Source organism: Petromyzon marinus, chromosome 9 (assembly GCF_048934315.1).
Source record: "Petromyzon marinus isolate PM22_M1 ecotype Great Lakes invasive population chromosome 9, UKy_Petmar_22M1.pri1.0, whole genome shotgun sequence".
In the NCBI taxonomy this organism is placed as follows: domain Eukaryota; kingdom Metazoa; phylum Chordata; class Hyperoartia; order Petromyzontiformes; family Petromyzontidae; genus Petromyzon; species Petromyzon marinus.
In genome coordinates, this window is record NC_133675.1 from 17,519,673 (window position 1) to 17,546,641 (window position 26,969).

General features: G+C 45.6%; 1 protein-coding gene across 3 annotated transcripts; it reads right to left on the reverse strand.

Annotated features, from left to right (window-relative positions):
• Positions 1–106: 106 nt before the first annotated feature.
• On the reverse strand, positions 107–26,303 carry GTF2H4 (general transcription factor IIH subunit 4). 3 transcript variants are annotated; one of them, XM_032950195.2, is made up of 14 exons: positions 26,190–26,303; positions 25,742–25,938; positions 22,848–22,952; positions 21,360–21,491; positions 20,564–20,660; positions 19,778–19,866; positions 13,479–13,587; positions 12,616–12,684; positions 11,044–11,127; positions 9,371–9,503; positions 8,802–8,932; positions 3,100–3,147; positions 2,185–2,263; positions 107–1,541 (listed from the first exon to the last, which is right to left on the reverse strand). In XM_032950195.2, the coding sequence occupies exons 2-14, from the start codon at positions 25,930–25,932 to the stop codon at positions 1,372–1,374; spliced, it is 1,437 nt and encodes a 478-aa protein (XP_032806086.1). In that variant the 5' UTR covers positions 25,933–25,938; positions 26,190–26,303; the 3' UTR covers positions 107–1,371. The 3 variants fall into 3 exon arrangements, with proteins under 3 accessions (XP_032806086.1, XP_032806085.1, XP_032806087.1); XM_032950194.2 differs by lacking the exon at positions 26,190–26,303 and having other exon boundaries at positions 25,742–25,984; XM_032950196.2 differs by lacking the exons at positions 21,360–21,491; positions 26,190–26,303 and having other exon boundaries at positions 25,742–25,985.
• Positions 26,304–26,969: the final 666 nt, after the last annotated feature.

The following is a 26,969-nucleotide window of genomic DNA, read 5'->3' on the forward strand; positions in this document are numbered from 1 at the left end:
CGATTGAACTTGGTGTGGATGAGTTGGTCTCCAGCGTAGTTTTGCCATTTGATAAAACCACGTGAATGCGTTTTTGTGCGCAAGATTTGAATAAAGTGGCCATGAATGAATAAAAACATTTTAATTAACAAAAATAACAATATCATTCCAGAAATCCACTCACATCATAGAAACACATCTCAATGTTTTTAGGGATGTAAAGATACATCTATTAATATCAACTCCACAGAATACACACGCATCAGATCATGCACGCTAGGAATGGTTCTGTACAATGTATGGTGCGCGAGTTGTTGTGACCTGCAGCGTGGTAAGTGGGTGTGGTGAGTAGGTACAAGTTCAGAGATATTTGATAGAACTTGACAGTGTTATCAGTGGGCCCCTCCATCAGTGGGCTCCTCCTGAAAAGGGGGAATGTGTTGGGCTGGGTCATGTAGCCTGCATGTCAAGTCACCACACAGCCCAGCAGTTGCTGTCTGGTTGGCTAGAGGGGGCTAAATAGGAGGCAACATGGGCTTAAGAAGAGATGGGCTGATGGGTGAGTGGGTAGGTGAGTAGGTGGGTTAGTGGATTGGTGGGTGAGCGGCACGGGCTAGAGATGAACTGATATGGTACAGGATGTGGAGCTGATTGGACTTGCCGAAGACTGGTACCAGCAGTGTCTAGGTCGGCCTCTATGAAGGAGGCTCGTGAAGGTCGCTACCAGGCAGTTAGAGATTATCACCTTCCAGCAACGATGCGAGGCCAAGGAGCAACGCTCACAATGAGCGGAGCGCCGGTAAGCTGGTACAGTAAGGGGCACAGGTGGTGATGCATCTGCCAGTCATCTCACTTAACCACCCCTCACACCTGGGTCTGTACGTATGTTGAACTTCTTTCGCACCGTACATAGCCAACTGTGCTAATTGGAGGTGCGGGACCTCCTGCCAGCAAGTCTGAGACTTCAATGTGTACCTAGCTTGTAATCAGCACTGTGGGGGCATCACCAATTAGTGACGTGAGGAAGTTTGTACGTGTGTATCGGAGTATTCATATCATGAGGAATGGTAGTGCAGTGGTTAGTGCACGTGGTTATGGCCAGTCACCCCCTCGTGTGTCGTGCTGGCCTTCATAATTGCTCCTTAACAGCACTTGCCCCAACAATCTACGAAAAGCTATGCAGGGCATCTTTGTATTTATATCAGAGAAGACTCCGATAAATGAGCCAATGAATAAAAAATAATTTGCATTTACTTGGGAGAGATGGACTTTGTGTCTTTTTATTATTTACATATACCGTAAATGTACATGTGCGTATATACACGTGTATGCGTGTATACACGCGCACGCGTGTGTATACACGTGCGCATGCGTGTGTATACGCTCTCCCCCTCAAGAGTTCTTCTGCCTCTTCCAGAACCTCTTGACGTCCGTGTGCCCGGCAGGAGTGACCACCATGAGCCTGCGAGCAGCACACTCCCACTGTAGCACCCCCAGCTCCTTCGCCCGCACGCACAGCACCTCGTAGTCCGCCTGAGACAGGAACTGGCTGTACAGCACGCCTGGAGTACAGCGTACACACACAGCACGAGTACAGCATACACACAAACAGGACATGTATAGAACACACACACAAGGCATGTGTACAGATAAGACAAAAGATTCCCCGAATAGCCTTAGGAGACTTTTAGAGAAAGTGCTCTTAGTGAGCACCTATGAAGGCCAGCACGGCACACGAGGAGGTGGGTGGCCAGCACCACGCCCAGTGCCTTTGTCTTCCCAGTGGTTATGTTTTCAAAGGTACTCATTTGAGTCTGAGTCGACCTAGAGGAGGCCTAGAACCAGTTCAGAAATCGTCACTGGTGTTGGCCATGAGTGTAAATCACACCCGGGTCGCTGGATTGGTAGTGCAGCACGCTAACTGCTACACATACAGCATGCACATTGCACAAGTGTGAGGAGTGATTCGTGCAATCAAATTCCATGAGTAGCAATGTACATATGGTAATTTGCATTTGTAATCTATAGGTGGTATGTATTTTGTGTGCAGTGATCTGGGAGTAGTATGCACGGGTAGCTATCTATGAGAGTAGTGATTGGTGTAACTTAATCTATGTATAGTGATTGGTGTACAGTAATCCGTGTGTAGTGAGTAGTGTACAGCAATCCGTGTGTAGCAAACATCAGTAGTCGGGAGGGCGTTACCCTCGGTGAAGACGAGTCGGTCTCGTTCCATCTCCCACAGTCTGATCTGGTCTGTGATGGTTGGTGGCAGCACAGGCGTCTACAAAGACAACGACAACTCTGGTGCTCATGTTCTAGGTGGCCTAGAGCCATCGATGAAAATTCCACATCTCCATGGCAAGAATCAGATTTTCTATGCTAGATGACCACCGTTGACTATGTGACGATGATACTCATTTCATTGTCCCTGGATGGAAGATGATGATTATGATGATTGTAGTGAGTGGTAATTATGGTGATGGTGGTAACTGTGATTCCGCATTCCTATGGCAGGGGCGAGACTCTCTATAGGACAACCGCTGTTGACTTCTCCACAACCCACAAAGTTGGTACCCATTTTATCAAACCCCGGAGGGTGATGGGCTGAGTGAACCTCCAACCGGGGTTAGAACTTGCAACCTTGCGATTATAAGCCGCTCGCTCTACCGCTGAGTCATCGGGCAAGTTAATGATGATGGTGGTTGTATGTGGTGGTAGTGGAAATGCTGATGCTGGGTGGAGTCGCAGTGGATGCTCCATACAGCAGGACGCATGACTGTAACCTCCTCTGTGCCATGGCTGGGAAATATCCTTGGATGTGAGAAGACATTTTCACCGCAGGGATATTTTTATTTATAAGGTTATTGCCCTTTATTTGTCTGACCTGTGGTTATTACCGTTAGGAAATCCTAAAAATCTGTGACGAATGTAATTTTACAACAATTATGATAAGTTTGTTTTTTAAATCTGTAACTGTAGAAAGCTTTGATGTTGTCTGCCAGCTAAGTCTCCCCCTTGAAAGAGAGCTTCTTAGCTCAATGGGCTTTACTCTTGGTTCTCATGAAGAGGCGATCCCTGTACCACTGTGCTGTACCCATCCCCCCTGTGTGCACTCACCTGCTTCATCATTTCTGGGTGGGCATGCGTCCTCAAGAAGTGGATAATCTGCATTGACAGATTCAAGGAAGGTTGCATTATCCCTCTGTGTGTGTGCATTAGGCTTATTCATGTTACAAGTGTTATGGGTTTTAAATGAATTTGAGATTTCTGGATAGCATTGGCTGTATGGCTAGTGCTGTGGTTAGACGAAAGGTTTGTTGTTAGAGATGGGGATTCGGTTAGGGTGAGGATTAATGTTAGGCTTAGTGTTAAGAAAAATAATCTACTGTAGAATTACAATTCTATAATAATGGACGATATCTTTACAAAGACGAAGTTATAAACAAATCTTCTTTGGGTCTTTCGGTAAAGTCACGTAGAATGAGAATAAAATAATAAATTGATAAAATAAAATAACACAATAATATTCTCACGACGTTTCGGCCACAACACAAGTGGCCTTCATCAGGTGAAGGGACGAGACTGTCTGGTAGGACAGCGCTGGAGTGAAAGAGCCACGTTCAGATCACGGCCTTTAAGCTGTGTGAGAGGAACAAAGAGTCTTGACAAAGTAATTAGCATATAATTTAGCATTGAAATGGCTGAATGATTAGCTTGTGACTGGTCACAGAAATAGCTATGTTAAAAGTTAAAGCATACACATCCGCAGAGGCACCTCTTGATAAAGGAATTAGCATAGAATTTAGCATTGAAATAGCTGAGTGATTAGCTTGTAACTGGTCACAGAAATAGCTACGTTAAAGTCAGAGCATACACATTCACAGAGGCACTTAGTACAAATCAAACAGGAGAATTTAGCATTGAAATAACTAGGCGAATTTAGCATTGAAATAACTGAGTGATTAGCTAGTGACTGGTCACAGAAATGACTATGTTGAAGTCAAGGCCTACACATCTGAGCTATTCACAGTACTATATAGTGAACCAATAAAAAAACTAAAATATAAATTACCTTAATGTTATCAATAAACTCTATATTCTCCAATCAGCTAAGCTACCAACAATAAGTCGTTATATATCACAATGCTATATGGCGAAAAAATGGGTGGATTCTTACCCTCAACTTTAGCACCACGGATAGCTACGGGCCCCGTTCAGACGGACGAGTTCGTCCATGGTCGGAACAGAGGGGGAGAGACAGCTGCGAGGCGCTATTATACTCCATGTTGTAAAACCATACCATTAACCGTGGTGTGAGAGGTATTAAGAGTCAATGCTGGCGAAGGAGCTGCGGTCTGAAGGTCATCGTAAAAATACAATTAATTAAGAACAGAAATGATTTAAAACATCTTTCCAGTGGTTACTAAGCCAGAATCCATCTTCTCGGTTGAAATTGTCTCTGTGCTTGTATATGTGAATGGCCTCATGAACGAATCTCTCATGGTAGCCGGTTGGTTTGCAAAGAACCTCCGTCTTGGAGAAGTCAATGTCATGTGAGCCCACTGAATTATAACAGTGATCTGCCACGGCAGAGGAGTTCGTCCTACCGTGTTTCAAGTCTGCTTTATGTTCGCGGATGCGGTCCGAGATATGTCTTTTGGTTTCTCCAATGTAGCTACTACCACAGAGGCACTTTAGTTTGTAAACGCCCGGGTACTGTATGTCTGGAACAGCATCTTTTACAGATGGAACTAAATCACGGATTTTATGTACTGTGTTGAATCGGACCTGGATCTTGTGTTTATTCAGGATTTTGGAGATCTTTTTAGTGACCCCTGCAATGTAGGGTAAGGTGATGGTTTTGAGTGGCTCCACAAGAGGATCCTTCTTCATGACTGGAGTGATGGCTTTGCGGATTGTGTAGTCGGAGTAGCCATTAGCCCTGAGAGCCTGGTGTACGTGCTTGAGTTCACTGGTAATGTGTTCCTGGTCGGAAATGCATTGGGCTCTATGGTATAGAGTCTTGATGAGGGAGTTCTTCTGGGATGGATGGTGGTGGGAATCCGGTTTCAAGTAAGCATCTGTATGGGTAGCTTTCCTGTAGACAGAGTGGCTCATTGAACCATCACGTCTCCTTTTAATTAAGACATCCAAAAAGGGTAGTTTGCCATCTTTTTCGACCTCCATGGTAAATCTGATGGCTGGGTGTATGGAATTGATGTGGTCGTGGAATTGGTCTAGAGCAGGCTGGCCATGTGGCCAGATGACAAAGGTGTCATCAACGTACCTCTTCCATAAGGTCGGGCGTAGAGTGGCAGTCTGGATGGCGTCAGTTTCAAATTTTTCCATGAATACGTTGGCTACAACCGGAGATAGGGGCGAGCCCATTGGGGTGCCCTCAGTTTGTTTGTAGAAAGTTCCATTCCAGGTGAAGTATGTGTTGGTTAAGCAATGTCTCACCAGGGGGGGTACATCAGTATGCAGTCCTTGATGAACCAGGTCTTCAATGATAGCGATGGTGTCAGGTACCGGGACTTTGGTGAACAAGGATACCACATCAAAACTGACAAGCAGGTCGTTCGGGGACAGGGAAATGCCTTTGATTGTCGATACCAGGTGAGTAGAATTTAGTACCGCAGAGGTGGTTTTCCAGTGAAAGGTCGCAGTATATCAGCAAGAAAACGTGCCAGTTTGTAGGTGGGGGAGTTGATAGTAGAGACGATGGGACGAAGGGGTGTATCTTCTTTGTGTATCTTTGGAAGGCCATTAAATCTTGGTGGCCTGGCAGCAGAGGGTTTCAACGAGAACTGTTTGATCTCATCAATTAATGCTGTTGAATCAGAGATGATTTTGTTCGTTTTGGTGACCAGGCTGTTGGTGGGATCTCTTTTTATTTTTGTATAGCTGCCATCGTTGAGTAGTTCTTGAATTTTGTTGTTATATTCTGTTTTGTCCATGATGACAGTGGCATTGCCTTTGTCGGCTGAGAGGACGACAATATCATACCTCTTTTTTAATTGAGATAATTCAAAACGTTCGTCTTTGCTGATGTTGCTGGGTGGCAACTTAGCGTTTTTGAGGGTTGCAGCGATTTCAGATCTTGCTACGTCTGCAGAGATGTGACTCAAGCCCTTGAGTGCAACGTCGACATGGGCAATGATATCATTAACCGGTAAGTGTCTCGGTGTGACAGCAAAGTTTAGACCTTTAGCTAAAACGGATTTCAGACCATCAGAAATGGTTACTGCGATTAATTACGACTTTGTTGACGTCTATCTTTTCGGTGTGTGGATCCGATTTTTTGCTGGAGAGGTGATTGAATTTGGAAATCAAATTGTCCCTACATTTGTTCGACATAGTGGCAGCCGAAGAGGTAGTCATATTGTCTACATGTTCCCAATCCGATGTAGACATTGTTTTAGCCACATGGCCAGCCTGCTCTAGACCAATTCCGCGACCACATCAATTCCATACACCCAGCCATCAGATTTACCATGGAGGTCGAAAAAGATGGCAAACTACCCTTTTTGGATGTCTTAATTAAAAGGAGACATGATGGTTCAATGAGCCACTCTGTCTACAGGAAAGCTACCCATACAGATGATTACTTGAAACCGGATTCCCACCACCATCCATCCCAGAAGAACTCCCTCATCAAGACTCTATACCAGAGCCCAATGCATTTCCGACCAAGAACACATTACCAGTGAACTCAAGCACGTACACCAGGCTCTCAGGGCTAATGGCTACTCCGACTACACAATCCGCAAAGCCATCACTCCAGTCATGAAGAAGGATCCTCTTGTGGAGCCACTCAAAACCATCACCTTACCCTACATTGCAGGGGTCACTAAAAAGATCTCCAAAATCCTGAATAAACACAAGATCCAGGGCCGATTCAACACAGTACATAAAATCCGTGATTTAGTTCCATCTGTAAAAAGATGCTGTTCCAGACATACAGTACCCGGGCGTTTACAAACTAAAGTGCCTCTGTGGTAGTAGCTACATTGGAGAAACCAAAAGACATATCTCGGACCGCATCCGCGAACATAAAGCAGACTTTAAACACGGTAGGACGAACTCCTCTGCCGTGGCAGATCACTGTTATAATTCAGTGGGCTCACATGACATTGACTTCTCCAAGACGGAGGTTCTTTGCAAACCAACCGGCTACCATGAGAGATTCGTTCATGAGGCCATTCACATATACAAGCACAGAGACTATTTCAACCGAGAAGATGGATTCTGGCTTAGTAACCACTGGAAAGATGTTTTAAATCATTTCTGTTCTTAATTAATTGTATTTTACGATGACCTTCAGACCGCAGCTCCTTCGCCAGCACTGACTCTTAATACCTCTCACACCACGGTTAATGGTATGGTTTTACAACATGGAGTATAATAGCGCCTCACAGCTGTCTCTCTCCCCCTCCTCTGTTCCGACCATGGACGAACTCGTCCGTCTGAACGGGGCCCGTAGCTATCCGTGGTGCTAAAGTTGAGGGTAAGAATCCACCCATTTTTTCGCCATATAGCATTGTGATATATAACGACTTATTGTTGGTAGCTTAGCTGATTGGAGAATATAGAGTTTATTGATAACATTAAGGTAATTTATATTTTAGTTTTTTATTGGTTCACTATATAGTACTGTGAATAGCTCAGATGTGTAGGCCTTGACTTCAACATAGTCATTTCTGTGACCAGTCACTAGCTAATCACTCAGTTATTTCAATGCTAAATTCGCCTAGTTATTTCAATGCTAAATTCTCCTGTTTGATTTGTACTAAGTGCCTCGGTGAATGTGTATGCTCTGACTTTAACGAAGCTATTTCTGTGAGCAGTTACAAGCTAATCACTCAGCTATTTCAATGCTAAATTATATGCTAATTCCATTGTCAAGGGGTGCCTCTGCGGATGTGTATGCTTTAACTTAGCTATTTCAATGCTAAATTCTATGCTAATTCCTTTATCAAGGGGTACCTCTGCGGATGTGTATGCTTTAACTTTTAACATAGCTATTTCTGTGACCAGTCACAAGCTAATCATTCAGCCATTTCAATGCTAAATTATATGCTAATTACTTTGTCAAGGCTCTTTGTTCCTCTCACACAGCTTAAAGGCCGTGATCTGAACGTGGCTCTTTCACTCCAGCGCTGTCCTACCAGACAGTCTCGTCCCTTCACCTGATGAAGGCCGCTTGTGTTGTGGCCGAAACGTCGTGAGAATATTATTGTGTTATTTTATTTTATCAATTTATTATTTTATTCTCATTCTACGTGACTTTACCGAAAGAACCAAAGAAGATGAATCATTGCAGTCACGAAAGCTTTAAATCGAAAATTATAAACAAATATCAATATATGCAATAATGCAAAGTGAGTAAGACTAAGCCGCCTTAGGGTTAAAAGTTAAAGTCAAAAACTCGAGAGCAAGTTAAGAGGAAAATCCGCGAGTAACCACATTGAATGTGCGCACGTCTGAATGCGTGTACAGTAATTCCCCATTTTACGCGTGTCGTTCACACTGTGTTTTTGCGTACTGCTGGCAGCTGTTACTGTAGTACTGGTACTGTAGTACTAATGCGCACTGTGTATGTGTACCCGTGTCTCTGTGTGCGTGTAACTGTGTCTGTGTGAGTCTACCCGTCTCTGTGTGCGTGTAACCATGTCTCTGTGTGTGCATGTACTCATGTCTGTGTGAGCGTATACCCATGTCTCTGTGTGTGCGTGTGCCCTTGTCTCTGTGTGCGTGTGTACTCATGTCTCTGTGTGCGCGTGTGCCCGGTCTCTGCGTGCGCGTGTGCCCGGTCTCACCTGTTCAGCCGTGATGCCGTTAGCAATGGCCTGCTGCACGCTCTCCCTCGTCACCTGCGCCACCACGAGGTTGGGGAAGCGGTAGAGCATCTCACAGAACAGAGCCACCAGGGCCACCTGTAGCTCCGAGTCTAAGACAGCCACACACAAAGATAAGATCACCCCTATTAGCATTTATAACAGACTCATGGGGATAGTGCTGTTAGCGAGTCGTGCCTATGAAGGCCACCATGGCACACAACGGGGTGGGTGGCATGTACCATGTCTGCCCGGCCACCTTTGTCTCCTTAGTGGCGAATTTTACACACAGCACAAGTAACTCCCTAGTTGCAGTGTGTAAACGTTCGCCACTCGGGAAGCAAATGAAAACAGGCGTGGTGCTGGCAACCCACCCCCTCGTGTGCCGTGCCGGCCTTGAAAGGTGCTGCTACTTGCGAACAGCACTTTCCCCAACATAAACCACACACACACACCCAACAAACAAAACGGTTACAACAGTGGTCGCCATTCACCACCGAGTGACGGCGCCATCACTGCGGCTCGTGCCAGGCTAGGTGCGTGCTCTGTACCCGTGTAAGCGTAGACTCGGTAGTTGGTTTCCACGACGAGGTATCCTTGCTGGTGAACGTCCGTGCTGCCCTGGGAGATTCCTGAGGCGAGGTTGATTGCGAGACGGGTTGGGTAGTAGCGGCGAGACTTGCGCTGTAAGGAACAGCATGGCCTCAAACTACAGCAGAGTAGCGGCAGCAACGGAAGCGGCAACAGTCATAGCAGCAGCTGACGACACCACATGGAGAGGTTCAAGAGGGACGTACATTTGGGCACACCGTGCGAGCAGAGGATGCTACACAAGACAAAGATACCCCCCCCCCTCCCCCGTATACCCTTAACAGACTTGGAGCAAGTACTGTTAGCGAACAGCACCTATGAAGGCCGGCACGCCACACGAGGGGGTAGGTGGCCAGCACCAAGCCTGACCGCCTTTGTCTCCCTAGTGGCAATGTTTAGACATCACACCAAGGCCCACGCCTTTTAAAACACCTTACTCTCATCTATATATCTGTCCACAGCCTTTCCCTGCCTTGTTTCGCCTATCTCACCCCTTTTTATGCTCCCCCTCATATTTGTTCACAATCTTCCATCTCTCTGTCCCTCCTCCTCCTCCCTGTGCCAAATCCCGTTTTTGGTCCTTCTCCCTCCTTGCACCCTCCACTGGAATCATCTTCCCCTGCAGATTGAGCAGTTCCCCTCCTTAACCTCCTTCTGTTCCTCTCTCAAAGCCTCACCTCTTCTCCATTGCCCATTTCCTTCCTCTTCCCTCCCCTTGCCCCTCGACTCCATCCCTCCCAAGAGCCCTTTTGTGACCCCATATTCCCTCTGCTATGGTCGCTCGGCACTTGTACACCCTTGCCATCTAAATCACTCTATTTTTGTTGCCGCTTCTAAACTCTGTCATAGAGCTCCTAAGCTAAGGCGTTATATAAAATAAGATGATTATTGACAGAGGGGGGATCCACTACCCCACATCAAGTAGATATTTCCACAATCCCCTTTGTGTGATAGAGACTGACACAAATCCTTTAACGATGTTACCACTAATGTTTTACCTCCTCCTACAATTCTCACACTTCTGCTCTACTTTCCCAACTCCACTGGCTTCCTGTTAACTATCGCTGTCTTTTTAAATGTCTCACTCGTCTACAAACACCACCACAGTCTTTCCCCGCCCACCCCTTATTTTGCTTCTCTCATCTCTTACTACCTCTACGCTCTCAGTCTCCACCGTCACTCTCTATCTCTCCCTCGCCCTGCGCCCAGTTTTGCTCCTCTCTTTGAAATCAACTACCGCTGCAGCACACAGAGCAACGATATTAACTAGAACCTGCTTCCGTTCCTCCCTTACAACAGTCCCCATTCTCTTCTCCCCTAACCCATACTGCTACTGTTACTTCCTACCCCCCAGCTACGACCAGGCCTATCAACACATATCACTACCCCAACCCCTTTCACTACTGCTACTCCCTGCCCCCACCCCCAGCTATGACCAAGCATACCCCAACCTTCCCCACTCCCGCCTGTCCTCCTGTCACCATAACTACACCACCACTTTTAATATCAACCCCACTCTTTATTTTAACCACTATCTTACATACAATTGCATAATTGTAAAAACCTTGGATTAAGGCACTGCTATATAAATATATATATAAGATAGGGGCACTAAAGCTGGCCCCAATGGCACCTTTCTCTGGAACACCATCCCAAACTCGCGAAGGTGTTGAAGGAAGTTGAGCAATGACTCACTCATCCCCTCCACAGAGTAGTCCTGCAAAATGTAAGTACAGAGAAACAGCGACACGCACGGAAACACGGTAAGACAAAAATAAAAACCAATAGTGATGCAGTGAGACACAAAGACAAAGATCCCCAATATAGCCTTTAACAGCGTGTTGGGGAAAGTGCTGATAGTGAGCTCCTATGAAGCCTGACACAGCACATGAGGGGGTGGGTGGCCAGCACCACGCCTGGCCGCCTTTGTCTCCCGTGTAGGGACGTTTACACATTGCACCAAGTACTCATTTGAGGCAAAGTCGACCTAGGGGAGGCCCAGGACCGGTAGAAATAATCGCTATCACTGGTGTTCGTGTTGGCCGTGAGAGGGAATCGAAATCAGGTCGCCAGGTTCATCGAGCAGCGCTCTAACCAATACACTATCGCTCATGTGAGACACATAAGATAGAGTTTTACACACGTGGAGACAGTGACACACTGCAGTTAATGGTTGCGAGCCAGAGTGCATCAACCTGCTACACTTGGGAACCCAGTGGGAGCATGGGTGGCTAAAACCCCGATTTGAAACACCACAAGGATTTTTGCATCACTTGCTCGGTGTCTCTGACGCGACCATTATGAAGCGTCTGAGAGCAAGAGACATGCAAACCCAGGGCTTGAACCTTAAATCCAGGATCTTAGAGCAGCACCGGTTGCATGTTTCTGACCCTGAGCTACCGGACAACCTCAACTGCCATATTTGTCAATGTAAAGTTCAATGCATGGTAAGTCCTTACTTAACGCGTGGTGTTCATAACACGTTTTTGCTATCACGTGGTTTTTCCATCAGAAAACACTTTTTGGATGACGCAAAATGTGCACCGTTATAATGCGGAACGTGTACCGTTAAAACATGAATTCTGAGCGGACGACAATGGGACTACTTTTTTGAGCTGCGTGGCTGAACGGTAGTGATACAGTACATGGAATAATACAGTAACACGGCTGCGTACCCTCAGTTATTTGTCCCTCCATCTTGCTGTGGGTGTGTACTGTGTATTTTGCCAAATTTTACCATTACGTTGAGGAGAAATTGTTTCCGCTTAACGCGGCATTTTTCAGGAACACATCTCCCATGTTAAATGAGGACACTCTACATCCACTCGTTGCTTCCACAAAGGAGTTTTAAATTTGCCTACAGGAACAGCAGTGCCACTCGGGCCACCATATAATCATTAGTAAATAATTATTTACTGTTTAAATCATGTGTCGGTACGATCGGCGAACGGTAGCTCAATAAATTTGGCACGAAACCGCAAAACCACAATAGCTAAACCCCTGAGAGGGGTTTGCCGTATGATAGAACAAATGAGACAGACCATAGAAACAAGACAGAGTTGTACAGACAAAACTGTGCAAAATAATGTTCTTATATGGATTTTTGACCCCCGAATCGTGAGGATTCATCCGATCGCTGGGGGGCTGTGCGAGTGTTGGTGGGGTGGGTCTGCCCTCTACCTCCAAGTCAATGTATGGGACTCACTTTCCCAAGGGTGGAGAAGCTCAGTTGAAACAGGAAGGACAATATTTCCACCAAATCCATGCCTCTGGTCTAGAGACAACAGTGACAAGACAAGATTAAACAACAACAGCTGCTATTCCAAATAAGTGAAGTCACTGCGGTGCTTGTGCCAGGTTACTTGCACTTTTGAGCCCACATGAAGTGTGGAATGCTGGGCGCTGTTTGCGAGTAGCACCTATCAAGGCCGGCACAGCACACAAGGGGGTGGGTGGCCAGCACCACACCCCGCCACCTTTGTCTACCCAGTGGCAATGTTTACATATCACACCAGCTACTCATTTGAGCCGACCTACGGGAACCCAATTCCGGTTGAAATATCACTCGTCATTGATGTTAGCCACCATTAGTAATTCAACTGTGGTAGCCATGTTTATAGTGCAGTGCACTAGCCACCGGCCCCACATACATGCATGCATGCACACCAACAAAGCCAAATATTCATCGTATAGCCTTCACAGACTGTAGGAGCAAGTACTGTTAGCGAGCACCTACAATGGTCGGTATGACACATGAGGGGGTGGGTGGCCAGCACCACGGCCGGCCACCTTTTTCTCCCAAATGACAATGTTTACAGAGCACCAGGTACTCATTTGAAGCTGAGTCGACCTAGGGGAGGTCCAGGATCGGTTCAGTTAATAGTCACTGGTGTTGACTGTGAGCAGGATTGAAACCTGCATTGTATGTATGTTGAACTTCTTTCTTACCCTCCGTAGCCAACCGTGCTAATCAGAGAGTTGCCGGGTTCATATCGCAGCACACTAACCATGACCGCTCCCCACCATGCACACACAGACACCCTCTCTCCCATGCACACGGATACTCACCTCCGTGGAGTTCAGGTACTGCAACATGAAGTACCAAACTTGTGAGGCTGTGTCGAGCAGCAGGAACTGAAACCCGGCCGAGGTGATGCATGGTGGCTCCCCAGTTTCACTACACGGGGACGCACCACCCGGGGGGAGGGGTGGGGAGACTTAGGCGACGGCATGCATCTCACGGCGATGGTCAGTATGAAATTACACATACAGCAAACCCTTGCCCACCGTTGGTCTGGTTATTTTCTTAAACTAACTGCAATCGGAAAATCAGCGATCCGCAAACTCAAAGGCATTGTATGGAAAACTAGAGTTTGGTTGACGGTTAATAATTTGAAACCTCCTCCTTTTGTTTTACGTTACCCTACATCAACCCAAACATTAAACAAGAAGTATGTGGAATGTAAAATATGATTAATATCTTCTCGTATTCAATATAACATATATGGTAAATGTATACAATTAAAAACAATTGTGTAGTCTACATTACAGCACACATATCCGAGTACAGTACTGTACACTACAGGAAGAAAAATCGTGGATGGCTGAACCTCACTGGAAGCTGGGAACACGTGACCTGGGACCCGCGATGGGCCGCTTGGGAGACAAGACGGCTGGGTGTGTTGTTCCGCAACAGCATCATCGCGAACAGTGCAGTAACGATGCGAACAGGAAATTCGCGTTCAACCGTGAATGGTCGAACTGCCACAGGGGGCGTGATCGGTGAACTTTACTTCAATTAATTTGGCGTGAAACTGCAAAACGGTGATAGCTAAACCCGCGAAAAGGAAGGGTTTGCTTTACTCAACAGCCTCCAGTCCGTTCGTCCATCGCTTTAGTGGCGAGATGCTAACTACCTCTCCTGGTATTTTTGGAGGTCGTGATTTTGATCCTTGACACCTGTACATGTGGAGTTTGCATGTTCTCCCCGTGGTTGGATGGATTTTCTCCTGGTCCTCCGATTTTTCCCTTCACATTTAGAAACATGTGTTCAGAGTATAGGCGACCCTAGAACCTACGACCTAGTTAGGTCCTGGATGACGGTCGCAAGTAGAGCTTTCCGAAGTTGAACCCTTATTTCCCATAAGCGCAATGTTATAAGTTGGGGTTCCGTTCCTGGAAACCCATTACATACCATAAGTACCAAATTTACCACGAAAATAAATGAAAATAACCCTAACAAAAATTTATTGTAACCTAACATAACTTTTATAAACAGTAAAAACACTTACATTTGAACATCCTGAAGTACTTTTCTGCATATGCGTCACAAAAAAGTGAAGAGCGTTGCAAAAGAGATGCGTTTGGTCTAAGTGCAGCGCCAGTAGTAGTCGTTAGGCGGTTGTAGACACGAGTTTTGGTCAAGACTGTGAGGGTCTTAATTATTATAAGAAAGGTCATAAGAGCGGGGGGGCGCAAGTCGAGCCGTCGAAAGTTGGGGGTCACCTGTATTTGGCTGCTATAAATTTCCACATAAGCCACGACGCTGAACTATCATTTGTGGCCATGTTGCTTCTGAAAAAGAGCTATATAGCTCAGGGGGCTTTACCTGGTAAAATGAAAATTGTTTAGTTTAGTTTTAGCATCATTTCTAAATGACAGGGTTCCGTTAGTCAAAATATCTATACTGTAATTAAAAATAATTATGTGCTCTAGTAGAGCTTCGTGGGTAATTAAATCAATCTAATTCCATTCTGTATCTCTACTCCCTTCTTGGCCATTGTCCATAAATCTGCTCTTTATTTAACTGATCTGTGATTACCATTTGGACAATGATATGAATCTGCGAAGCACATCTGATTGTCTATTTATAGTTCCCAGATTTCCCAAGCAATTTGGATAACAAGTATTTAATGCAGCTGCCCCAAAGTTTTGGAACCTCTTGGCATCTCCAATATGCCATCTCTCTCTTCATTTAAACTATCATTAAAATGACTAAAGCTCAAGTGTTAATGTAATTTTAGAACATATTTGCTTTTAATAAGTTTATTTGTTTTTTTAATCTGTAAATTGTGGAATGTTTTGATATTTCGATTTAAAGCTTTCGTGACTGCAAGGATTCATCTTCTTTGGTTCTTTCAGTAAAGTCACGTAGAATGAGAATAAAATATTAAATTGATAAAATAAAATAACACAAATTCTCACGACGTTTCGGCCACAACACAAGCGGCCTTCATCAGGTGAAGGGACGAGACTGTCTGGAGGACAGCGCTGGAGCAAACAAAGCCACGCTCAGATCGCGACCTTTAAGCTGTGTGAGAAGAAACAAAGCGCTTTGACAAAGGAATTAGCATAGAATTTAGCATTGAAATTGCTGAGTGATTAGCTTGTGACTGGTCACAGAAATGGCTATGTTAAAGTCACAGCATACACATCCACAGAGGCACCCCTTGACCTTGGAATTAGCATAGAATTTAGCATTGAAATAGCTGAGTGATTAGCTTGTGACTGGTCACAGAAATAGCTATGTTAAAGTCAGAGCATACACATTCACAGAGGCACCTAGTACAAATCAAACAGGAGAATTTAGCATTGAAATAACTAGGATAATTTAGCATTGAAATAACTGAGTGATTAGCTTGTGACTGGTCACAGAAATGGCTATGTTGAAGTCAAAGCCTACACTTCTGAGCTATTCACAGTAACTGGGTATACACTACACTATATAATGCATACTATATAGTGAACCAATAAAAAAACTAAAATATAAATTACCTCAATGTTATCAATAAACTCTATATATTCTCCAATCAGCTAAGCTACCAACAATAAGTCGTTATATATCACAATGCTATATGGCGAAAAAATGGGTGGATTCTTACCCTCAACTTTAGCACCATGGATAGCTACGGGTCCTGTTCAGACGGACGAGTTCATCCATGGTCGGAACGGAGGAGGGGGAGAGAGACAGCTGCGAGGCGCTGTTATACTCCATGTTGTAAACCATACCATTAACCGTGATGTGAGAGGTATTAGAGTCAATGCCAGCGAAAGAGCTGCGGTCTGAAGGTCATCGTAAAATACAATTAATTAAGAACGGAAATGGTTTAAAACATCTTTCCAATGGTTACTAAGTCAGAATCCATCTTCTCGGTTGAAATTGTCTCTGTGCTTGTATATGTGAATGGCCTCATGAACGAATCTCTCATGGTAGCCGGTTGGTTTGCAAAGAAGCTCCGTCTTGGAGAAGTCAATGACATTGATATATACAAGCACAGACAAGCAGAGACAATTTCAACCGAGAAGATGGATTCTGGCTTAGTAACCATTGGAAAGATGTTTTAAATCATTTCCGTTCTTAATTAATTGTATTTTACGATGACCTTCAGACCGCAGCTCTTTCGCTGGCATTGACTCTTAATACCTCTCAGACCACGGTTAATGGTATGGTTTACAACATGGAGTATAACAGCGCCTCGCAGCTGTCTCTCTCCCCCTCCTCCGTTCCGACCATGGATGAACTCGTCTGTCTGAACGGGGCCCGTAGCTATCCGTGGTGCTAAAGTTGAGGGTAAGAATCCACCCATTTTTCCGCCATATAGCATTGTGATATATAACGACTAATTGTTGGTAGCTTAGCTGATTGGAGAATATACAGAGTTTATTGATAACATTGAGGTCATTTATATTTTAGTTTTTTATTGGTTCACTATATAGTATTCATTATATAGTGTAGTGTATACCCAGTTACTGTGAATAGTTCAGATGTGTAGGCTTTGACTTCAACATAGCCATTTCTGTGACCAGTCACAAGCTAATCACTTAGTTATTTCAATGCTAAATTCTCCTAGTTATTTCAATGCTAAATTCTCCTGTTTTATTTGTACTAGGTGCCTCTGTGAATGTGTATGCTCTGACTTTAACTTAGCTATTTCTATTTAAAGCTTTCGTGACTGCAATGATTCATCTTCTTTGGTTCTTTCGGTAAAGTCACGTAGAATGTGTTGTGGCCGAAACGTCGTGAGAATATTATTGTGTTATTTTATTTTATCAATTTATTATTTTATTCTCATTCTACGTGACTTTATCGAAAGAACCAAAGAAGATAGCTATTTCTGTGACCAGTCACAAGCTAATCACTCAGCTATTTCAATGCTAAAGTCTATGTTAATTCCTTTGTCAAGGGGTGCCTCTGTGGATGTGTATGCTGTGACTTTAACATAGCCATTTCTGTGACCAGTCACAAGCTAATCACTCAGCTATTTCAATGCTAAATTCTATGCTAATTCCTTTGTCAAGGCGCTTTGTGTTTTCTCACAGCTTAAAGGTCGCGATCTGAGCGTGGCTTTGTTCGCTCCAGCGCTGTCCTCCAGACAGTCTCGTCCCTTCACCTGACGAAGGCCGCTTGTGTTGTGGCCGAAACGTCGTGAGAATTTTATTGTTATTTTATTTTATCAATTCATTATTTTATTCTCATTCTACGTGACTTTACCGAAAGAACCAAAGAAGATGTTTTGATATTGTCTGCTGACCGAGTCTCCTTTAAAAAAGAGCTTCTTGGCTCAATGGGGTTTACTGCATTTCCGACCAGGAACACATTACCAGTGAACTCAAGCACGTACACCAGGCTCTCAGGGCTAATGGCTACTCCGACTACACAATCCGCAAAGCCATCACTCCAGTCATGAAGAAGGATCCTCTTGTGGAGCCACTCAAAACCATCACCTTACCCTACATTGCAGGGGTCACTAAAAAGATCTCCAAAATCCTGAATAAACACAAGATCCAGGTCCGATTCAACACAGTACATAAAATCCGTGATTTAGTTCCATCTGTAAAAGATGCTGTTCCAGACATACAGTACCCGGGCGTTTACAAACTAAAGTGCCTCTGTGGTAGTAGCTACATTGGAGAAACCAAAAGACATATCTCGGACCGCATCCGCGAACATAAAGCAGACTTGAAACACGGTAGGACGAACTCCTCTGCCGTGGCAGATCACTGTTATAATTCAGTGGGCTCACATGACATTGACTTCTCCAAGACGGAGGTTCTTTGCAAACCAACCGGCTACCATGAGAGATTCGTTCATGAGGCCATTCACATATACAAGCACAGAGACAATTTCAACCGAGAAGATGGATTCTGGCTTAGTAACCACTGGAAAGATGTTTTAAATCATTTCTGTTCTTAATTTATTGTATTTTTACGATGACCTTCAGACCGCAGCTCCTTCGCCAGCATTGACTCTTAATACCTCTCACACCACGGTTAATGGTATGGTTTTACAACATGGAGTATAATAGCGCCTCGCAGCTGTCTCTCTCCCCCTCCTCTGTTCCGACCATGGACGAACTCGTCCGTCTGAACGGGGCCCGTAGCTATCCGTGGTGCTAAAGTTGAGGGTAAGAATCCACCCATTTTTTCGCCATATAGCATTGTGATATATAACGACTTATTGTTGGTAGCTTAGCTGATTGGAGAATATAGAGTTTATTGATAACATTAAGGTAATTTATATTTTAGGTTTTTTTTATTGGTTCACTATATAGTACTGTGAATAGCTCAGATGTGTAGGCCTGGACTTCAACATAGTCATTTCTGTGACCAGTCACTAGCTAATCACTCAGTTATTTCAATGCTAAATTCGCCTAGTTATTTCAATGCTAAATTCTCCTGTTTGATTTGTACTAAGTGCCTCGGTGAATGTGTATGCTCTGACTTTAACGTAGCTATTTCTGTGAGCAGTTACAAGCTAATCACTCAGCTATTTCAATGCTAAATTCTATGCTAATTCCATTGTAAAGGGGTGCCTCTGCGGATGTGTATGCTTTAACTTAGCTATTTCAATGCTAAATTCTATGCTAATTCCTTTATAAAGGGGTGCCTCTGCGGATGTGTATGCTTTAACTTTTAACATAGCTATTTCTGTGACCAGTCACAAGCTAATCATTCAGCCATTTCAATGCTAAATTATATGCTAATTCCTTTGTCAAGGCGCTTTGTTCCTCTCACACAGCTTAAAGGCCGTGATCTGAACGTGGCTCTTTCACTCCAGCGCTGTCCTACCAGACAGTCTCGTCCCTTCACCTGATGAAGGCCGCTTGTGTTGTGGCCGAAACGTCGTGAGAATATTATTGTGTTATTTTATTTTATCAATTTATCATTTTATTCTCATTCTACGTGACTTTACCGAAAGAACCAAAGAAGATGAATCATTGCAGTCACGAAAGCTTTAAATCGAAATTTTACACTCCTGATTCTTAACTTCTGATTACCAACTGCAGTCTAAATAATTGATACAAAATTATACAAAATGGTTTAGATAAGGGATGATGATGAAGATGATAACGATGGCGGGCACTCACCTGCGCATAAGTCCAGCTTTGATGAGCAGCTGGGCAACGTCTGCACTCACCTCGGCTCCGGGTGACCCCACCATGAAGTGGAGGATCACCTATGGGGGGAGGCACCGAAACCCACCATGTGCATCACAACAACAACCGCCCTTCCCTACACAGTGACGGTGACGTCACTTTGAGACCATCATGTGAAGTGTCAAACGCCCGCTGGCAAGTGGTCACAGACCTAGGTGCCATGGATTGACTAAGATGACTGGCACATGCACCACCTGTGCACCCACTGTGCCAATTTTCTGCGTTTTAGCCGCCTGGGTGCGCCGCTCATTGTTGTGAGCATTGTCCATTTGCCCTCCGCTGTTGTTGGAGGGCGACTGCCTCCAACTGCCCAGTAGCATCCTTCACAAGCCTCTTCCATTTTATCATTACAAGCATCGAGCCCACATTGCCCAGTTTCAAAGACAATGCATACATTATTATCAAAGTGCTTGTTTGCATGGTTTACCACAGGCATGATGTGCGGCTAATGCAGACTTGATGCCTTGCAATAGGTATCTATTTAGTGTTTGAACATCTTTACACCTTCTGTTTTATTGCCGGAAAGGGTAAAGCCTATTCCTATTTTTATCATTTTGATATACCAGAAAAAAGGATCCCGTAGATACATATATCATGGGTTTAAGAAATTATTTTAATAAATTAATGAAATGTATCGTTACATGACTCGTGTTTATGCTATTGGTACTGATACTGCTGATTATGATAATGCTGCTGCTACTGATGATGAGACAATACCTCCCATCGCTCCAGGGCGTAGCGGTCTAACGATGTCACATCGCGAGCATGCTTGTCTGGGCCCAGTCCAGTCGTGTCATCGGACCAAGGGTTACCACTGTGTGCACATAGAGGAGCACAAAGACAAAAAACCCTCAGATAGCCTTAGCAGACTGTTGGGGCAAGTGCTACTAGCAAGCACCTAGGAAGGCTGGCATGGCACACGAGGGGGTGGGTGGCCAGCACCCTGCCCGGCTGCCTGTCTCCAAAGTGGCAATATTTACACACCGCACCAGGTACTCATTTCAGGCCAAGCCGACCTAGGAGAGGCCCAGAACCAGTTCAAATATCCACCACTGTTATTGGTCGTGAGCGGGAATCGAATTTGGGTGGCCGGGTTCGTGGCGCAGTGCACTAACTCTTGTGTCACCTCTCCCCCCATTGGGGAGCACACCGACATTAGCATGGTTGACTATGTAAAGTACCACAGAAATTCAACATACATACATGACAGAACTAAAGATGCACACGTATAAACAGATGTAGTGGTGTGCAAGTTTGTGTGTTGTGTGCGAGTTAGGTTAGTGCGTTTGAGAGTCAGTGTGGTGGTGTATTTGTAGCATGGTAGTTTGTGTGTGAATCTGTGTGGTGGCGAGACAGTGTGGTGGTGTGTGAGCTAGTGTGGTTGTATTTTTTTTGTGTGGTTGTGTTTGTTATTGTGGTGGTGTGCGTGTTAGTGCGGTGATTTGAGTGTTATTGCGTGGTGTGTAAGTGTTATTGTGGTGGTGTGTGTGTTAGTGTGGTGGTATGAGTGTACCCGCCCAGTAGGGCAGTACGCAGGTTCGCTCTGAAGACCGGGTTGAGCACCAGGCCTGGCAGCCCCCCGGGGATCACGTGGTCCTGCCACACGCGCAGCTCTCGTAGCAACTGAGCACTCTCCTCATGGGCCCTTACAAAAAGACAAAGATCCCCCATATAGCCTCAACAGACTTTTGGGGCAAGTTCTGTTAGCGAGTAGCACCTATGATGGCCGGCACGGCATATGAGGGGGTGGGCGGCCAGCACCATGCACTACCACCTTGTCTCCCCACTGGTGATGTTAACACACTGCACCGGGTACTCATATGAGGCTGAGTCGATGTAGGGGAGGCTCAGAACCGGTTCAGATAATTGTCACTGGTGTTGGTGGCCGGCAGTGGGAATTGAACTCTGGTCGCCGGGTTTGTGGCACAGTTAAATAAGCGCTATCACTCCCCACACAAAGATAAAATCCCCCCATAGAGCCTTTAACATACTTAGAGCAAATGCTGTTAGTAAGCACCACATATACAGACATATGCACATAGGATGCACAAAGATAAAGATCCCCATATATCCTGAACAGACTGTTGGGGAAAATGCTGTTAGAGGGCACCTATGAAGGCTAGTACGACACAAGAGGAAGTGGATGGCCAGCACCACGCCCAACTGCCTTTCTCTTTGCAGTGGCATTAGCGATGTTTTTACACACTGCACCAGATTTTCAATTAAGGCTGAGTCGATCTAGGGGAAACCCAGGACTGGTTCAGATAATCATCACTGGTGTTCACAATGAGTGGGAATCAAACTCGAAATGGAGGGCTCATAACGCAGCATGCTAAGCGCTACGCTACCACTCCCCACAATAGGACGCGCACACAAAAAAACAAAGACACACACCCTACCATGTGTCTACATGTTTCCATTTATCCCTTTTTGCCGGTATCTAAATTATGAAAAAAGAACATGCTTTACCCTTTCTGGCAATAATACAGGTGTTTAAATACCAAATAGACACCTATTGCAAGGGATTATCAAGGGACAATACATACACTATTATCAAAGCATGTTTGTTTGCATGTTTTACCACAAGCATGTGTGGTTAATGTAGACTTGATGCAGCTTTGCAATAGGTGTCTACTTGGTGTTTAAACATCTTAACGCCTTCATTATTGCCGGGTAAAGGGTAAAGCCGATTATTTTTCCATCATGTTCCCATGTCCCTCCTGTGTTCCAATGTGTATCCCCATTACTCTGATGTATTCCCACGTGTTCTCATGCATTCCCATCCCTGGATGTCCCCATGTGTCCCCATGTGTCTCCATGTCTCTGTAGGTCCTCGAGTGTTCCCCATATCCATGTCGTGTCCCCCTTGTCTCCCTGCTCCGTGTCGTCCAGTCTGTTCCCCGTGTCCCCCACACGTACTCATGTGTCTACATCACATCCGTATGTTCTTCCCACGTCCCCCCCTCGCATTCCCTGTGTCCCAGTGGGTAGGAGGAGGTACTTCTGTGCATCCTTGCAGACCCAGGAGTCGATGGCGGCTGTGGGGAGTGGCGTCTCTAGGAAGAGCATTCGCATAACGTAGTTCCTGGCCAGCGGTGACAGCTCTCTGCTCTCTCACACGCGCGTGGGGTCACGAGTAAAATATTCGGAGTTCAGGGGTGCGCGCTTAAGGGGTGCGCGCTTAAGGGGTGCGCGCTCGACCATTCATGGTTGATCGCAAGATTCCTGTTCGCATCGTAACTGCGCTGCTGTGTTGAATCGAACCTGGTTCATAAAATTCGTGATCGGATCCCATCTGTGAAGGATGTGATCCCTGACATGCAATACCCCGGTGCCTACAAACTAAGCTTTGTCTGCGGCAGTAGTTGCATTGGGGAAACTAAGCGACATGTCTCAGACCGTGTTCGTGAACATAAGGCAGATCTGAAACACGGTAGGACCAATACCTCGGCCGTGGCTGATCATTGTTTTAACACTGTGGGCACACACGAAATATATTTTTCCAAGACGAAGGTACTCTGCAAACCCACTGGCTATCAACAAAGATTCGTTCATGAAGCCATCCAGATATATAAACACAGACACAATTTAAACCGAAAAGATGGGTACAAACTGAGCAATCATTGGAAGGACGTTATTAATCAGTTTAAGTCATAACTGGCTGTGATGTTTCCATCCTACCTGCCGATGTTAGCAATTATTTCCGACCCATCTCAAACCTATATAACATCCTGCCTCAGCAGCTCTCCTGCTATATTTTTTCACCTGATGACGATTGCTTGTGTTGCGATCGAAACGTCATATTTTTATTATTTTTCTATCTACGTGGCTTTACCGAAAGACCAAAAGAATATAACTTGTCCAGTAAATGCAAAAGTTATATTTAACATTCGAAAATATGAAGCATATTTTACATTATAAATACTTCCTCTTTAATGTTTGGATTGATGTAGTGCAACATAAAACAAAAGGAGGGTGTTGTCGTATTACGAACAATCAACCAAACTCTCATGTTCCCATTTGAGTTTGTGGATCGCGGATTTTCCGATTGTGGCTATTTTCGATAATGTAACCCCTGCGATGGCCAGGGGTTTGTTCTATTTGGAGTTCAGGGGTGCGTGCTTCAATGACTGGGGTAGAATATTTGAAAGAATCAAGTTCAATGGGCTAGGGGTATGTATTGACTCTTCTGCTTGTTTACCCTGCAGGAGAGTCTCGCAGAGACTCGAGACTTATTCCAGGAGGGTCCTGCCAAGTTTTATCAGTTGGAGACGATTCTGCAGCTGCAGTATAATCCCCCAATGGCGGTATTTGCAGGTAATTTCTCTACATTGGGATGTTTGGCCAATACCAGTTACAGTGTATATACGTTTTTAAGCTATGGAAAGAAATCAGAGAATACTGAGGAAACCTATGCAAAACATGGGAGAAAATTCAAACTCCACATTGAAAATTGCTCTGGTCAAGGAATCCAACTGTCGCACTTCTTCCTGAGGTCACAGTGCAGTACTGGGTTCAGCAGTAACCTTTAACACAAATTAGACAATACACGACGTAAAGAAATCACGAACATACTGTACGTAAATAATATATTGTACTCGACAGTAGGGTACATTTGTTTATGCGCGACGCAAAGTGGTTCATGTAGAGGGTTAGGCTGAGGCGACGGGACGACGCTGACGATGTCGTCAGTATCGTGCGGGTTGAGGCGACGTGTGGGTTGAAGCGAAGTGTGGGTTGAGGCGACGTGAGTGTGGGTTGAGGCGACGTGCGTGTGGGTTGAGGCGACGTGCGTGTGGGTTGAGGCGACGTGCGTGTGGGTTGAGGCGACGTGAGTGTGGGTTGAGGCGACGTGCGTGTGGGTTGAGGCGACGTGCGTGCGGGTTGAGGCGACGTGAGTGTGGGTTGATGCGACGTGCGTGCGGGTTGAGACGACGTGAGTGTGGGTTGAGGCGGCGTGTGGGTTGAGGCGACGTGAGTGTGGGTTGAGGCGACGTGAGTGTGGGTTGAGGCGACGTGAGTGTGGGTTGAGGCGGCGTGTGGGTTGAGGCGACGTGCGTGTGGGTTGAGGCGACGTGCGTGCGGGTTGAGGCGGCGTGTGGATTGAGGCGACTTGAGTGTGGGTTGAGGCGACGTGCGTGCGGGTTGAGGCGACTTGAGTGTGGGTTGAGGCGACGTGAGTGTGGGTTGAGGCGACATGAGTGTGGGTTGAGGCGACGTGCGTGCGGGTTGAGGCGACGCAAGACAGCCGTGGTGGTGGTTGTTAAGTGACGAATTTGCAAAACGATGTAAAAGGAGACCTAAATCGGAGTATTTCTGTACAACCAAAAACCAGACATGTGATCCTCTAAAGAACGAGTAGCGAAACTACACGAACTCTCTCTGGGGAAGTCCTCTCGTCGTGGACTAAGCAGAGATCTCGCCTTTACTTATAAGTTGTTATTGATCTGCCGAAACACAATATATAAGGGACTGTGATAAACAGTGGCAGCCGCTGCCATATACGAGACCCTTTTAGCCGGTACGAAATTCATGAAATGATCAATCGGCTTTACCCGGCAATAAAACAGGATGTGTAAAGATGTTTAAACACCAAATAGACACCTATTGCAAGGCGTGAAATCTACATTAACCACACATCATTTTTGTGGTAAAATATGCAAACAGTTTGATTAACATGCATTGTCCTTAAAACGGATTGGCCTACAACAGAACTACAACCTCCTTTATGGTTAACCTGCTCCGGTGTAGGCCAATCCATTCAATAACAGCCGCCATTCACCACTAAGTGGCGGCGCCGCCACGGTGCCTGTGCCAGGCCAGGTCCACTTTGAGGCCAATCCATACAAACATTGCCATACAACCAGCCAAGAGACCGCGTCAAACGTTCACCACCTGAGCAAGGCGAGGCAGGGGGCCGGGTGCGCGTAGAGGCGGTCGAGCGCCCTCGCCTCCAGGCCGCGCAGGAACTCGTGGAGGTTGCGGCACGCGAGGAGGCCTCGCGACGCCGCGCGCCCCGAGTTGGCGGCCGCCGAGTTGTTGTGGTTCCCCGCGCTCCCTGCGGGGCCCGCACCGGACGACGCCATTGGCAACTGAGGCAGAGGTGGAGGCAGGGAGAGGGGTGGCACGGTGACGTCATGTATCCCGCGCCTGCTCTCACGTCGCCACTTGTGTGACGTCATCGCGCAGGATTGTAAATCAGAATCGGCATCTTTTTCACAGATGTCCAGTAGGGGTTTGGGGTAAGCAAATTACAACAACAAACAACGCAAAACAAGTCCACAATTTAGGGAAAGCAAGTCACTATGAAAAAATGTATAATTACAAGTACAGAAATTCCTACCGAATTTAAAGCGCGCTGCCCCCGTGTCGGCTATGAGTGGCGTCACGAAATCCCGCGCGCCTGTCGTGACGTCACCGAACAAGTTTGTAGACAATAGGGGTTTTCCCCTTTTTCTAGCAACAAAACTGAAACCTTTTTTTTACAAGGAATCATGTCTGCATTAACCACAATACTTGTGGTCAAAATGCAAACAAAAAACACTCTGATATATGCATTGTCCTTAAAACTGATTGGTCCACACCATGAAGGGGGTAAAAGCGCGGCTCGGGGAAAGTGACGTCCCGAAATATTTTTTTGGGAGGGGTCCCATGACGCAAATTTAATGCAGTACGCGGAACGTCATCAACAGCGGTAGCCCGGTGACGTCACCATGAGGGGATTATACAGTGACGTCACGTGTGTTTGTGTTCACACTTTTCCCACCCAGTGATGGTGCCCAGACACGGATAAGGGGACGTCCACAAATTACGTCACGCACCTAGCGGGGGAGGTCAGACATTTGTGACGATGTGACAAGGGGGGGGGGGGGGTTGAGAAATGTGACGTCACATCAAAATGCGCAACTTTAAATAAATATAGACATGTTCTACTTTATTAAAGACTTTTTAATAAACGTTTTCTCCTATAACATCAGAGTGCAGCGCCACATAAAAAACGCACTACAATGACAATAGTTCAAAGCGATTTGAAGCATGTTTTATTTCAAAATGGAAATATGGTTTGGGGGGGGCAGAGCTTTGTGACGTCATATTTGAAGGGGGGGTCTGACTTTTTGTGACG